The 15,030-nt window shown below is 30.9% G+C and overlaps 1 protein-coding gene across 1 annotated transcript; it reads right to left on the reverse strand.

Annotated features, from left to right (window-relative positions):
• Nucleotides 1-9,139: 9,139 nt before the first annotated feature.
• Nucleotides 9,140-12,679, reverse strand: LOC118027687 (ADP,ATP carrier protein 1, mitochondrial). Its single transcript, XM_035031115.2, has 4 exons — nt 12,513-12,679; nt 10,666-11,177; nt 10,210-10,581; nt 9,140-9,695 (listed from the first exon to the last, which is right to left on the reverse strand). The coding sequence occupies exons 2-4, from the start codon at nt 11,164-11,166 to the stop codon at nt 9,399-9,401; spliced, it is 1,170 nt and encodes a 389-aa protein (XP_034887006.1). The 5' UTR covers nt 11,167-11,177; nt 12,513-12,679; the 3' UTR covers nt 9,140-9,398.
• Between the last annotated feature and the right edge of the window lie 2,351 nt (nt 12,680-15,030).

Below are 15,030 nucleotides of genomic sequence, written 5' to 3' on the forward strand. Positions count from 1 at the left end.
AAACTCATCTCAGTAAATTTATTAATATCTTTGACCTTTGTTTTATAACAAAATTTATCGGTTCTCACAAATCTTTGAAAAGAATTATTGACTCAAAAAAATAACATAATTCACATAAATCCTAATAAAAAATTATAAAATTTAACAAAATTTATTAATTCTTGTAAATTATCACCAGTTCTCCTAAAGTCTATAAATCTTAATCAAATCTTACTAAAATTACCGATTAGACAAAATTATTAAATTATTTGCAATTCTTCTAAAATTCAACAATGCTCGCAAGTTACATAAGCCCTAGTTAATTTAATTTATACCCAATGGATATAATTTATATATATAATTTATGTTCAATTTATACCTAGTTGATTACATTCAACCAGAATATAGCATAACAAAACAAAATCTTAACATTCAAATCATAAATTCTTTTTTATATATAAAATTAAGAGTGGGATGGAGTGCTAAAACGGTGGCGGTGCAAACTTGCAGGGGGGGGGGGGGGTGTTTTTGACCGGATAGTTGTGTTATTTGGAGTAGCACAATCCACCACATCGATATTATTTTCTCGAGCGTGTTAGTTAGCCAAAAGTTTTAGCTAGATGAGAAAATTTCATGGTGCAGGCAGTCATTTTTGACGTTTCAATAGTTACTCTCTAGTTCTTACATTGAAGAAAGAAATAGACCTATATATAATATATATAATATATATATAAAACTCATGACCACTAAAAATGATAAAAATATTTTTATTAAAAATATATTTTTCTTAATTGTATCTATTTTTTCTTTCAAGTAGGTTTAGAAAGTAACTAATAGGGGCCACTAGTTAGTCCGTGAGCAATATAATTTTTTTAATGATAATATTAGTGTTTTTTTTAAGAATATATATGAATCTAATTTGCAGATTTTAATAAAAACAAATTCTCATAAATATTTAGTGAGATATTATGTCATTTCCAATACATGATTTTTATATATTTTTGTATACATAAAAAAATACTGGGGTACAAATTAATTTTTGTGCGTGAAAGTATCGTAATTTTTTATCTATAAAGAAGTCTTCATAAAAAAAAAAAAACATGAAATATGTAGACACAAAAATTTTGATTGAAAAGCATAATTTTTTACACGAGAATAGAAATTATAAAATTATTACAAATAGTTATTATTGCTACTGTATAAATATATAAAAATAGGTTTCAAACCCGGCTCGCAGCATCGTAGGGGCAAAACACTAGTTTTACACTAATTAAGGATCCATTTGCTTTACAGGACTCGACAAAGTGGCTTATGAGTTGTTTAGTGCTCTCGTGAACAAGATCAATAAGTGATTTTTTTGTCTTGTCCCACCACCTTCTTCGGGGTTAAGCTTGTTTTGTCTCGTGGTAAAAAAACAAAATATAAGCAACCACCTCTGCTTGTTTCTCTTTAATTTTTTAAATTTTTTAATCATTATTCTGGACTTGTGAAAAAAATAAATATATTTTATCTATGAAACAAAAAACAAATTATGTGATTATAATAAAATAATAATAATAATACTCATTTTCAATCTTTTTTTTTTTGAAAATTCATAAAATAATTAATTATTTTAATTTATGACTTGAAAATTATTGATCATGTTTACATACAAACTTGTAAATAAAATAAACAATTCAAATAAGTTGAAGATACGTTTTAAGCGCCAACATAAACTCTGGCTTTGACTCCATCCAGATACGAAACTAGTTTTGTACCGGCACTATGCTGCGGGGCAATAATTGTTTTCCAGTAAAAACTAAAAAGTAAATATATGGGTTTTAATAATGTAAAGAACTAAAAAGTTTACATTTGTATCTAATTAATGAAATTGTTATTTGATTAGAAAATAATTAAAATTAAGATATTTGATTCTGCAATATAAGTCATGTACTCTCTTATGTGTAATAACTGTATTTCTTATAATATTATTTTTATTTAGTGAAAAGATTATTTATGCTAGTAAAAGGTAAAAAGAGTTATAAACAAAAGTGAGCTAAATCAAATGATATAGTTCAACCATAAAAAAATCCAATATTGAATGACAGAACTGGAAAAAATACCATCAATTAAAAAAAAACAATGAAAAAAAAGAGAGAGAAGATATGGATCAACCTACATAAATGCACTAACCTTATGACTATAGCTTTAAGATTGAGATAATTTAATATAAAGGAAAGTGAAAATAAAGAAGCATGAAAACCAATTATAAAAAAACTAAATGTTGAAGGATGGTAATGAAAATAAATTAAGGTATTTGATCTCGTAACATACATTATGTGCCAAGTTGCGTTTAGTAACCATGTTTACTGTAATGTATTTTTAATAATCAAATGATTATATTTGTCAATAAAAGGTAAAACAAATCACAAATGAAAGCGAATAGAATGAAACTACGAAGCTTAACTATAAAACAACCTTATGTTGAATGGTGGATCTAGAAAAGAAATTTTTTTAAAAAAAAAAAGAATCGGGTTGATCCGCATTAACTCGCTAACCCTGCAACCATAGACACATGATTAGAATAACTCCATATACAGGAAAGTGAAAAAAAAACACGTAAACTAATTCCTAAAAAATAGCTTTTAAATGAAGAAATTTCAAAAAAAAACCAAAATCAACCTATATTAACTTTAGAAACTCATGATCATAATCATGTGGTGGGACTTTCCACCCAGAAGGCAAAACCAAAAAAACCAATGAAACAAGATTCTTAGTTAAAAAATTTTTGAGGCATAAAACTTAAAATAAATAATTCTAAAAAACATCAACAAAAAAAAGACCATAGTCAATTAGGGTTAACCCACAAACCCCAAAACCATGAGAATATAATTAGAATAACATCATAAAAAGGAAAAGAGAAAAAAAGCAAAAATATCAACTCTAATTTTTTTTAAATGATTGATGAAATTAAATAAAAAAAAGACCAAGGTCAACTAATATTAATCTTTGAAACTTGTGATTATAGTCAGAAGGCGAGACTAACCACGTAGAAGGCATGTCAAAAAGAAGAGATGAAGCAAAATTATCAATAAAAAAATGTTGAGGAATATTTTAAAAAAAAAACAATAAAAAATATAAAGAACAACCCCAATTAACCCACCAACCTTTATAACTATGAGAATAAGATTTGAATATTCCTATAGAAAAGAAAGCGAAAAAAAAAAAACACAAAGATCTATTAAAAAAATAATTAAATATTGAATGATAAAATAAATAAAAATCAATGATAAAAAAGGTCTAAAAAGGAAAAAAGTCAACTTGTGTTAACATTCAAAACCCGTGTCCCAATAAAAAAAAATGTCGAGGGATGATTTTTTTTTAATACAATAAAATAAAGATTTTTAAAAAAAATAAACATAAAACAAACAGGGGCCAAATTCAACATGAAAAGAAAGAAATAAATGACAATAAATGAAATAAAATAGCTAGTGGAAAGGTTTAAAAATATAAAAGAATTAAGACCAATTTTAATATAAAAATAAAATGAAACCTAGTGATTATAAATGAAACTGCAAAAAAGAAATAAATTAGAAGAAAAAATAAATAAAAATAAATAGCTATAAATAAACAAGGACTAAATTGGACACACAATATAAATGGCAGTACACAATCCTATACTCTGGCCAAACACTTTTATTTTTTATTGATATATTTTATAAATTGTAAAAGACTAAATTGCTAATAAATCAACTTTGATTATAACAAAAAATAATCAAAATAAAAAGACAAAAAAGCCTTTAATTTTATTGCTTCTTACTATGGTTTAACAATTTAATTGTGTTTAAGAAATGAAAATATTTAAAAAACCCCTTGATACAAGTTAATTTTTTTTTTCCTTATAAGTCTAATTAAGTTATTTAACTATTATTTATTATTCACGAAGGAGGTTAAAAGTCAAATTTATTCCAAATCAATTTGTCCGTTTAATAACGTGTCCATATAAAAAGACCGAAATAACCCCTTAATTTTATGTTACTATATGATTTTTTTTTTAAGGTTTAAAATGGAAAAAACACTGATTGCTACAGTAGTTTCTTGATAAAAAACCACTTCAGCTCTACACCCTACTTTGCCTTGAAGGATACAGCTGCCATTTTAGTTTTCTTCAATATGAATAGCTGTGAAAACTAATTTGTCTTGAATTTTTAGTATTTAACAGGAATAAAATTCTGCGAGCCATTAATCATATATCGTGGAGAACCAATTCTGGAACTTAATTTAAAAAATTATGACGTATGAGAAAGGAAGTTGAAGACAGTGATCTCCTTAACTTCGGCTATCAATTTAATAATGGATACAGTTGAACTAATCGGGTGTTTTATATAGATAATTAACTAGATATTATCAATTAGTTCCCGTTTATTTACCGAAAAATATTTTATTTTTGAAAAGTAATTTTCTTGAAAAATAAATTCCCTAAAAAATAAATTATTTTTTGATGTTTTGTAATATTATAGAAAATGAGGTGAAAAATAACTTATTAATATTTTTTTAAGTTTATTAAAATAATGATAAACAAATCTTACAAATTAAAAAGTTGAATGAGAATGAAATTGAAAAAAAAAAAATTAATTTCATAAATTATCTCCAATAAAAAAATTAAAAGATGATGAAATTAAAATAATAATAATAATAATAATTTCATAAATTATTTCAAATAAAATAAGTAATAATCAAAAGAATTAAGACCAAATTTGATAGATAAAAAATTTCAATTAAAAAAATAAAAGAAAAATAAATAAAAATCATAAAAATAATTAAAGTTAATATAAAAATCAAATTTTAAGAGGTGAAATTAAAAAAAAAAAATCAAAACAAAATATATAACAATAAAATTAAAATAAATAATATGATATTTTTAAATTTTTCATAATTTTTAAAAAGTATTTTTCACTTAAAATAAAAAAAAATATTTTTTGAAAATCACGTTAAAATTTGGACTGAAAAATATTTTTTATTGATTAATTTTTTTAATTATAAATAAACACAAGAAAAGAAAAGAAAAGATAAATTGTAGCCCACGATCTGGTAAATTGGTAATCCATCTCTCTACCAACCAAGGTTTATCAAAATTCGAACCGCAAATACGTGTGATGGGCAATTTCATCAAAAAAAAAAGGCGACAACTTTTTCCTCTATTGTCAGTCTGTGGCACTGTACAATCTGTCATGGTACAAACCACCTAAATTATTGGCCATTAATTGCTAATTGTCATAATGTACGAAGCTGTTTAGTTTCATCAATGTCTCCAATGCTTTCTCCTGTACCTTGGAGGAAAGACAGCTAATCAATGCAGTCCTGTCAGTTCATTTAGCTGATGTCTAGCTATCAATCTCTAGGGTAGGGGGTTTGTTTTGGTGTCGAGTAAAATCGGTTCCCATCTCAACAAGAAAGAAACCTGGCATTATGTTTTTTTGGACAATACTTCTTCATTTTTCCGGCAACAACTGGATAATTACAGGCAGTTGAGGATAGATCACCAAAACCAGCTGACTCTGTAAAAGAAAGTAGTTGTAAGTTGGAAAGTTTTAAGGGAAAAAGGTGGCCAAACAACAAGGGTCCTGATTAGGTAATTAACTGGCTGCTGCTTGTCAATTTCACTTCACCACAGATGTGTGTAGATGGTTGAAGCAGAGAGGGAGAGACAGCAACAAAGGATCGTTTAAGGTAATGGAAACCAGTTAAACATTAGAGATCTTCGAAGGATGTTTCTCTCCGAGGGTGGCTAAAATGACGGAAAATATCGATCTTGACGTTATCTTTTTGGGTTTGTTCTGTTTGATGATCTGTGTGAAATTACTTGTCAGCTGGTAAAGTGGTTCATTTCTTCAAAAGCTGACAAGGTGACTTTTACAGTGATGAATCAAGACGGAAATTTCTACCTGCAAGAACCCATAGATCCATTGAAAACCGTTTCAAGGACCCGTTGATGTTTTGGCAAGTTAATAACCTCTATCAATGCCGAGGACAGTTGAACATGCTCAACACCATACCGGAACTATACTGGCTAGATTTTTATCTTTATGACATTTGCATGTATGTGAGCGGACAGGGGGGCCTACTTTATCAACAAATGTGTAGGAGTGCTCCTGTTAAATTAATATTTTTATGAAATGTTTGTTTTTATATTTTAAAAGTGTTTTATTTTTATTTTTAATTAAATTTTTTTATGTTTTTAGATTATTTTGATGTATCGATATAAAAAAATATATATTATTTTTATATATTTTTTAAAAAAATAACTTTTAAAATCAATCGTTATCATAATCCTAAATACCCATGTAAAATTAAATTATGACTCATGCCACATTGCTGTATTGCCATTCTACATGAACATTGTGACTCTATCTTTCTTTTTCTTTTTCTTTTTCTTTTTTTTTTTTTTCTGTTTTTTTTTTTTAATAGCAGCAACTATGGACCATCAAAATCCACAAAAACACATAAAAACAAGTGAACAGAAAAGCTATCCCGCTCAGTTACTCTCCTTGTATCTGCGTTCAATGAATAAAGAGTAGCCCTTTAATTTTGGCACACAGAAGCTCCATCCAGTTTGGAGAGTACTGTATATGCTGTTTAATGGCAGCAGAACCATGATAAGTTCTAGGAAGCCCCACTTCGCAAGCAAGATTGAATCTATTGGTTGCTATTCTTTCTGCTGTAAATCTTTTCTCACGTATCTTGGAGACAGCTGTAGGGAGGTCAAATTGAAAATGCAAAAGCCAGTACTTGAGGAAAGGATGATCAGAATCTCATCCGCTTTGGTGTACGGAATATTATAAATGACGATTCTAGATAATGGTCATTTAACACTACTTTATGTCACTTAACTTTGTTCGGGTACATCTCAAGATCCACTCATCTTGTTGAGATCGGGAAAACTTCGAGGAAGACCTGGTTCTTCTCAAGCTCGAGGGATAGCTAGTACGTGGTGGCTATTGAGGGTTGACATGGCTCGAATAATTGTAAAATAAGTTCTCTGGTGGGTCGAAGACTCTCTAATAATTAAATCAAATCAATAGACGAAGGAGGGAATAGTGCCTAAAAAGGCGAGTACTTGAGAGTTTATTTGCTGGTAGGTTGTTTTTAAAATTTTTGCTTTTTTTTTTTTTTTATATAACTTTTAATTTTTATGTTTTTTTTTTAATTTTGAAAGTGCCTAAAAAAATAGAACTAATCGGGGAAAAGTTTTGTTTTGAGTTTTGAGGCGTTTGTTTTTATATTTTTGAAGATTATGAATTGGTTAACATGATTTTGTAGGGTGTTTTCTAATTGTGTTTTGGGTAAAATTTGGTTTTTGGTGAAGATATTTTGTCTTTTTTCTACAAAATTTCTAATTTTATGCTTTAATTAATATTCATTGTATGTGATTTTTTTGCTTATTTGGCATTTTTTTAAAATGATAATTTTTTTAATTATATTGGGTATATTTAATTTTTGAAGAGGATTAGTATGATTTTTTTGTAATTTTTATTATATATTTTATATAGATTAAATTTATTTTTAAAAATAATTTTTTTATTTTTTATAATATTTTAAGTATGCATAGCTTTGCAAAATATTTTTTTCTTTTTATTTTATTTAATAAATTTTATATGAGTATCGATTTATGTAACAAATTAATTTTAATAAACAAAATCATCAAACATAACCAGGTAAATAATTTATTTTGCTATATTAAATATTTTGATTCTATATTTGTTTTCTAATTTTATTTTTATTTATTATCAATTTCTTTTTCTATTGAATTGTTCTGACTTCATGACTTAGAATGTGTGATAGACATTTAATTAGACATGTCTCATATTTCCAGGTTACGAATTTCACGTGTTAGCTCAACCTTTGTTTCGAGCAATATTATTTATTTTTATTTGTTGTTGTTACTTTATTTTTTTATTGCATCATTAAATTAATTAAGATTTAACACAATTATTTAATTTCTTTTACTTCTTTAAAAACATAATTGCTTTTTTTTTTTTAATTAAAACAATTTTAGTTTGGCCCGCGACATTGAATTGGCCACCAATATAGTATATAGCTATTTACAACAAATTGCAAGTTGGCAGCTTGAAAAACAATTGGACCAAGTAGGTTTGAATATTTTATTATAGTAATGTATTAGCCTTGGTGTTTGCACCTGCGGAACCAAACTATTTTTTTATATAAAAAATGATGTTCGTATATTGAAATAGAGTAAAAGAGAAAATTATAATTTGGTCATGATAAATATGCATTAATTAATTGTTAATTAAGGTTAAGCTAATAAATATATATTAATTAATTACGATTAAGCCAATACAGAACATTCCGCAAACCCATAATTTAGCGATTTAGATTATATTACTGGAATGATCCAATAAAAAATAAAAAAAAATTATAAATTTCTTAAAAAAAAAAACATATTTATATGATTAGTTAGGTGTTGCATACTTGACCATGCAAATTTTTTTGAGAATCATACTTAGACTAGATAAATTTATATGATTTCTTAGGACCCTAGATAAAATTTAAAATTATTTCAAACTATTTTTTATTTATTTATAATTATTTTAATATCTGGGAAAAAAATAAGATTGCTTGACCTCGAAAATATTTTTTGAAGCAGATTGGATTTTCAGCTAAAAATACCAAATATTATTTTTTTTTAAAAGGATTTTTTTATCAATAATAATAGTTAAATCACATGACGATATTTGCCTTTTATAATTCGAGGAATTAATCGAATTGATAGTACAAACCTTAATGTGCCTTAACCTTAATAGTTTTGGGGCAGAAATGTCATTAACCCATAAACAATTCACAACTACTTCCGAAAACATGAGTTCCATAAAAACTTTTGATTGATTACAAAATTCTTGAACGCTTTTAAAAGACTATAATACCCTTAAAAAAACAAATTTGAGGATAATAGCACTAAGCCAAACACCAATTACATCATGTAACACCGCCCTGGGCAGGAATAGCATTGCCACTGGATCTATCAGGCTTAAGAATCGCATGAAAAACATTATTGCATGGCAAAACAAAAAAATGAAAAACATTATTGCAAGGCAAAACAAAAACATCAAAGGTTCCAAGCGCCATGCAGCTAGTTACCAAAAAATAAAAACATCATGTGACCTGTAGAATAGAATGCATTCCTCCAATCATATAACTGAACTTCCAAGAAGCAGCTGAGGCTTTAGCCACAACTATTATGAGGTTTCTTCTGAAATTTTTTTTAAAAAATCCATCCAAGAAGTAAATTTTTGTTCAGGGAGCAACTCCCCCATAAAACTGAATTATTTGTGGAAAAATTCGCCGACTAAATTCTCAGAAGTCAAGATTTTCATCACCATCTAACCTAAAAGAAACGACAAGAATGAAGATATAGCTTCCGTTTAAGCACCACCAGATCCGTACTTCTTGCCGAATACAATCAGCTGCAACTTGTCATAACCGGCAAGCACACCAGCACCAGCAATGGCTCGGAGGATGTTTGCTCCAGCACCCTTGAAGAGAGACTTGGCACCCTCATTCTTCAAAATCTGAGAGAAGGCATCAAGTGAGCTTTTATACTTGACAGCTTCACCAGAGGTCATCATCATTCTTCTACGAACAGTGTCAATGGGGTAGGAAGCAAGACCAGCACCGTTGGTGATGAGCCAACCAAGGGCAAAGCTTGCAAAGAAACTATCCTGTAAAAATCACAAACATAAAACATGTTACAAAAACCAAAACTGAATCCCCTATTTCAACAGAACTTTAAAAAAACCTATCTTGTAAAAATCACCAACAGAAAACATGTTGAAAAAGCCAAGCCAAACTAAATCCCCTATTCCAACAAAACTTTCAAGAAGTTTAAACAAAAATAGGAAACTTGCAATCTGATTTCCAAAATTAATAAGATAAAGCAACCATCTTGCACGCACACAATGACTTAATTGCAGTGTATATATAATTAAAAAAATCTAGAACTCCCAACACAAAAAATTAAAAGCATATGGTTTTGTACAGCGGAACCATGTCAGGTTTTATGATGCCTAGAAAACAAAAGAACTAAATACATTTACCAGGGGAAAAAGAAAAAACAATTGATGTCTCAATAAGTGAATAAAATTCAGTTGCTAAAGTGTAAAGCCTAAGCTGGTGGGCAACACAATCTTGCAACCATGTAATCATCAGACGCATAACAGAAGTGTTTCCACTAACCTGCATGTCTCCGGTAAGAAGCACAGGCTTCAAGGAGTCGTACATTCCAAAATAAAGACCGCGATAGACAATAATTCCAACACAAGAAATGTTAAATCCACGGTAAAGCCCAGCAATACCATCAGAAGCCATTGTCTTCTTGTACACATCAATGAGCCCATTGAATTGCCTCTCTCCTCCCTTCTTTGCAGCCTTGGCATCATTGGCCAAACGGGTTCGAGCATAATCCAAGGAATAGACAAAGAGAAGGGAAGAAGCACCAGCTGCACCTCCTGAGGCCAAGTTCCCAGCAAACCACTTCCAGTAGCCATCTCTATCTTTCTTAAAGTTGAAGAGCCTCTTGAAGTAATCCTTGAATGCAAAGTTCAAGGCCTGACAGTTTCGCAAACACAATGAGCATTAAATTGAAAAAAAAAATCATATTAACTGAAAACCAACTTGAAAATGCTTGTATACCTGAGTAGGGAAATAACGGATGACATTGGCAGTGTTCCCCCTCCACAATGAACCAAACCCTTCCTCCTTTATTGTTCGCTTAAAACAATCACCAATGCCCTTATAGGGTTCAGAGAGCCTACCAGTTTTAAGCATCTCGTCCTGGTTTTGAATCAAAAGCTTAACACGCTCAATGGGAGCAGCAGCAGTTTTGGATACAGCTGCAGAGACTCCACCCATAAGGAAATCAATACCGAAGCTAGCTAAACCTTTTTCTGATGGGGCTTGAACAAGAACAGATGAAGCAGTAGATGGAACAATAGATAATTCAGTAGCTGCTACACATGCCCATCCCATGGGGTACTGAAAAGCAGGATTTGAGTAGTTGCCATAAGCACACCTTTGATGCAGAGCAGGCTTCTGGAAAGCCCCATCACAACCAAAATCATTAGAAACACTGGAACGAAGGAACTGGCCAGCTACTTTCTGCATAACAGAAGGGTGTTGAATCTGCTCAGCCATTGTGACTTTTCCTGCAAAGATGCCAGCACAAGCTGTTAAAAACAGCTTATTTTAAAGGCAAAATTAACAAGAAAACTGTGTTTAGGCCGACACACATAGAGATACAGATAATAGGATAAGCAGACTACAAAAATCAAATCACAAAGCAGCCAATGTACCATGCATAAAATCACATCAGGGAACATTGGTATAAAAAGAAACAAATAGTTTCTGGTTCCCCTAGAATACTGGGGCAACATAAATTCAAATAGCCCAAGTTCTCCATCGAGGATTACTAATAAAAAGTACAATGCCAATCCCGTATTCATAGCAAGCAAATGAACAGAAATATAAATCAGCAAAAGCTAAAGAGAAAGAATTAAAAGGCAAATAATTTAAACTAACCAATAAACACAACAATTGTTTAAATAAACAGCTCAACTGAATTCATCTAAAGGTATAAAAATCAGAATTTAAACAAGCATGTGGACGTACCACAAGGAAACAACTTTCCACATGAAAAATTATTCTTTCCTAAGAAAATATATATTTCGTTTTTTGGTTGCTTAAGTTGGCAAACATCAGTTAAAAAACAAAACCAAGCAATGAGGAAAGGATTCATCATCCTATACAACACCGGTTCATCAAATCATGAATAGAAGTAGAAAAAAAGTAACCAATAAGAAACAAAAATCAAAATCCCAACAACATCTAATCAATCGTCCACTTCCAAACAGATAAAAACAAACAATTGTTATTACACAACCAACAAAATTAGAGAATCCGGTACAGGTTGCCAACTTTTGAATAGACATAAATTTGTTGAAACAAGTCTATCGAAAAACGAACTAGATTCTATTAAAACAACGCTGAATCAAAAAAAAAAAAAAAACCAATGATAATAGAAAACGGAGAGAGTGAAAAAAAAAGGTGTGAAAAGTTTCAGCAACAAATCCTAAGTAGTCAAGTAAAACAGTTCATCGGAACATACCTTACCACATAACTCCGGAACACACGAGCAGATCTCAAAATTAGTTTCATAGCATACGAAGTGGATTTTCAAACTCGAAGCATGAAAATAATAGTTAAATAGATCTGAGGTAATTGAAAGAGAGAAAGCAAATAATAAAAGCAGATCTAGTAAATTAAAGAGACAGCGATGACTGTTCAAGAACACAACAAGAAAAGAAGATGATATCAGATCCATAAAACCAATCAATACATAAACAGATCTAGTAAAACAGAGAAACAATAACTGATTAGAACTGACAATTTAGATCATTCGATGGAAGAAATCGAGAGATCCGAGAGAGAAGGCAGATGGAAATAATAACGGCAAAGGAGAGTAGATCTGAAGAGTAATTTACCTGATTAGTGGCTGTGTGTGAGAGACTGGAGGAGGCTATAGAGAGAGATTTTAGGCGTCTCTCCAACTTTCGCTGAGCGTTGAAAGAAATTGCAAAAGCGAGAGAGAGATGTGTGGAGGAAGAGAGGCTCTGGAAAGAGTGAAACTATCCCCTATTTAATTGGTGCTAACAATGTGCTTTTTTTGCTGTGTTTTGCTGACCAGTTACCATGTGACTGGCTAGCTGGGTGGGTTCTGATTTGTTGCCTCGCCAATCTTTGGGGGAAGACCATGCAGGTGCAGATGTCACCCTTCTTTTTTTCGGTCAACTAAGACTTTTTTTTTTTTTTTTAATATTGTATGCCCTAGAAGAAATTGTTTAGTTTCAAAGAAATAGAATGGTAGGCGTGGAGAAAATAACAAGATCAAGATTTAGATTTAGAGCTAAATATTAAGAATATCAAGTTGGCAGCATAAGATCTTCTAAACTTGACCGTCCCATGTTAAAAGAGAATATGGTGTTTTCTTTTTATTTCTGCAAGATTTTATATATATTTTCTATGTATGCTAGAAATTAGAAAGGTGCAAATATTTAAATTTTTTTTTATTAGAAAGAGGATAGTATTTTTTGGTGGAGTGAAGGGGTGGCCGGTGCGCCAACGTCATGTCCCATGCGGCGGGTGAGGCGTGATTCGTTACGAGAGACTTGCGCGGCGGACAACGGATTGAGTGGTCAAACTGGGCTATTTTTATTTTTATTTTATTTTTTTTTCATTTTCTCAAGCTCTTTTAACGTTATTTTTGTATGCAAAAGAGAATTCTTTGGGCCCCAGACTGCTTATGGACCAGAATCAAATTTCCACAGGTACTTAAATATTAAGTCCAGGCCCAGATCAACAAAAAGGCTATCTTGTTAAAAATGGCCCGGGCCGTGTTTTATCTGACGTTGGAGGCCCCATCCGAGGCTAGCTTTGGAGTTTGGACATGGCCTCGAGTAGATTCTCTTTCTTTGTTTTTAAACCCTCCAACAAGACAAATTAAAACCAGTTAGGTCCCTCTATCTAGAACCCGGCTGATTTTGGGACTAAAATTAAACTGAATTTAAAAATAAATTGAGAAAGATAAAACTTAAAGTGATCCTTGATGAAAAAACCAGGTTTCAACTTGTTGATTTTTATTTTTTTATTTTTTACTAAAAATGATACCGTTTTAATTTTTTTAAAAAAAAAATTAATCTAGGTAACCTGATGATTAGATTAAAACCTGAAACTCGAGCCTTGATGTTTAAAAACTATACCTAAGACTATATACTCTTTTCTCATTTGCATCCCAAACCTAAAACTATGGTAAACTATGCTCGGTTTCTTTTAATATCTCATTTCTGATGTTTTATACACTAAATGATATTGATTAAAAGAAAGATTTGACAAAAAATTACTGACCTAGGCATTTTTGGTCTCTGAAGATTTATGAACATTTTTAAAAAAAAAACTTGATTAAGATTTTTTTGGAAATGTCCGAGATCTAATTATAATTATAGATTTTAGACTCATTTGATAATTAGTATGTAGATTCTAGATTAAATTGAGTTGTCTCCAAAAACTTACACATTATCTCATTATCATTTAACCTCGAAACATGAACCTCGAAACATCGGGGCTGAACGACACCTGTCATGCTGGTAGTGAGGATTTTATGGCTAGACCGTTGTGATCTCTACGGGTTTTGATTCATAAAAGTCGTGCTTTAATTAATTGCTTTGGTGGCCGTATACATTCTTGCCATTTATTTGCTTCTATTTCACCTATCAGTATTTTTCTTAGTTCTCACACTGTGTACAGCACCACTTTTGTAAAAAGCAAGCTTTTCTTTTTTCCTTGCCAGCGAAAAGCATAATTAATTTTGAAAACTAATTTGTGTGCAAAATTCGCTTGCCTTAACTTAGTTTACCAAGCAACGTCATCAGTCAATCTGCAGAAATTTCTTGGTTTAATTAAAAATGGAGTCCGAGCTTTCAGAAGAATGCCAAAGGGAATTGATAGTTTGCTTCGGCAGAAGACAACAATTGAAGGGCCCAGACCTAATTTCTGGGTTGTTTACGATGCCAAATTTCGAACCATGGGCCTGCTTAGACCAGTGCCATTCACTTTGGATAATTTGATCGGTTCTTACAGACAAAAAAGCTAGGAGTCCTTCTCTCCTTTGTGAGTTTAGGTCGGCAATCCAAAAAGTCATCTCCGACAAAGCGAAGGAAAGAAAAGAGGGGTCGGGCAGCTACAGATAAGAGTGAATCCCCGAGGCCGAGGAATGGCTACCCGGCGAACACGAGGTCCCGGTCACTATTCTTGGCCAGACAAAAAGGGACCACTAACCTAGAGAATCAAATATGGAACAGGCCATGAGTTCACCCGCTTGCCCGAAGATGAAGCGGGAGAAAGAGATGCCAGTGACAGAGTAACCTCAGGGTTCATTTCATGCCCCCGGAAGGTAAGCCACAGGATCAGGAGCGGGGAGGAAGAGGGAAAAGAAAGAGGAGAGGA

The sequence above is a fragment of the Populus alba genome, chromosome 9 (assembly GCF_005239225.2).
Source record: "Populus alba chromosome 9, ASM523922v2, whole genome shotgun sequence".
In the NCBI taxonomy this organism is placed as follows: Eukaryota; Viridiplantae; Streptophyta; class Magnoliopsida; order Malpighiales; family Salicaceae; genus Populus; species Populus alba.

Excerpts from the sequence above, each read along its gene's own strand:
- LOC118027687 (XM_035031115.2), bottom strand. The coding sequence starts at position 11,166 with ATGGCTGAGCAGATTCAACACCCTTCTGTTATGCAGAAAGTAGCTGGC. Across the intron at positions 10,582-10,665 it reads TCCGTTATTTCCCTACTCAG|GCCTTGAACTTTGCATTCAA; the intron begins GTATACAAGCAT and ends CGAAACTGTCAG. Across the intron at positions 9,696-10,209 it reads TTCTTACCGGAGACATGCAG|GATAGTTTCTTTGCAAGCTT; the intron begins GTTAGTGGAAAC and ends TGATTTTTACAG.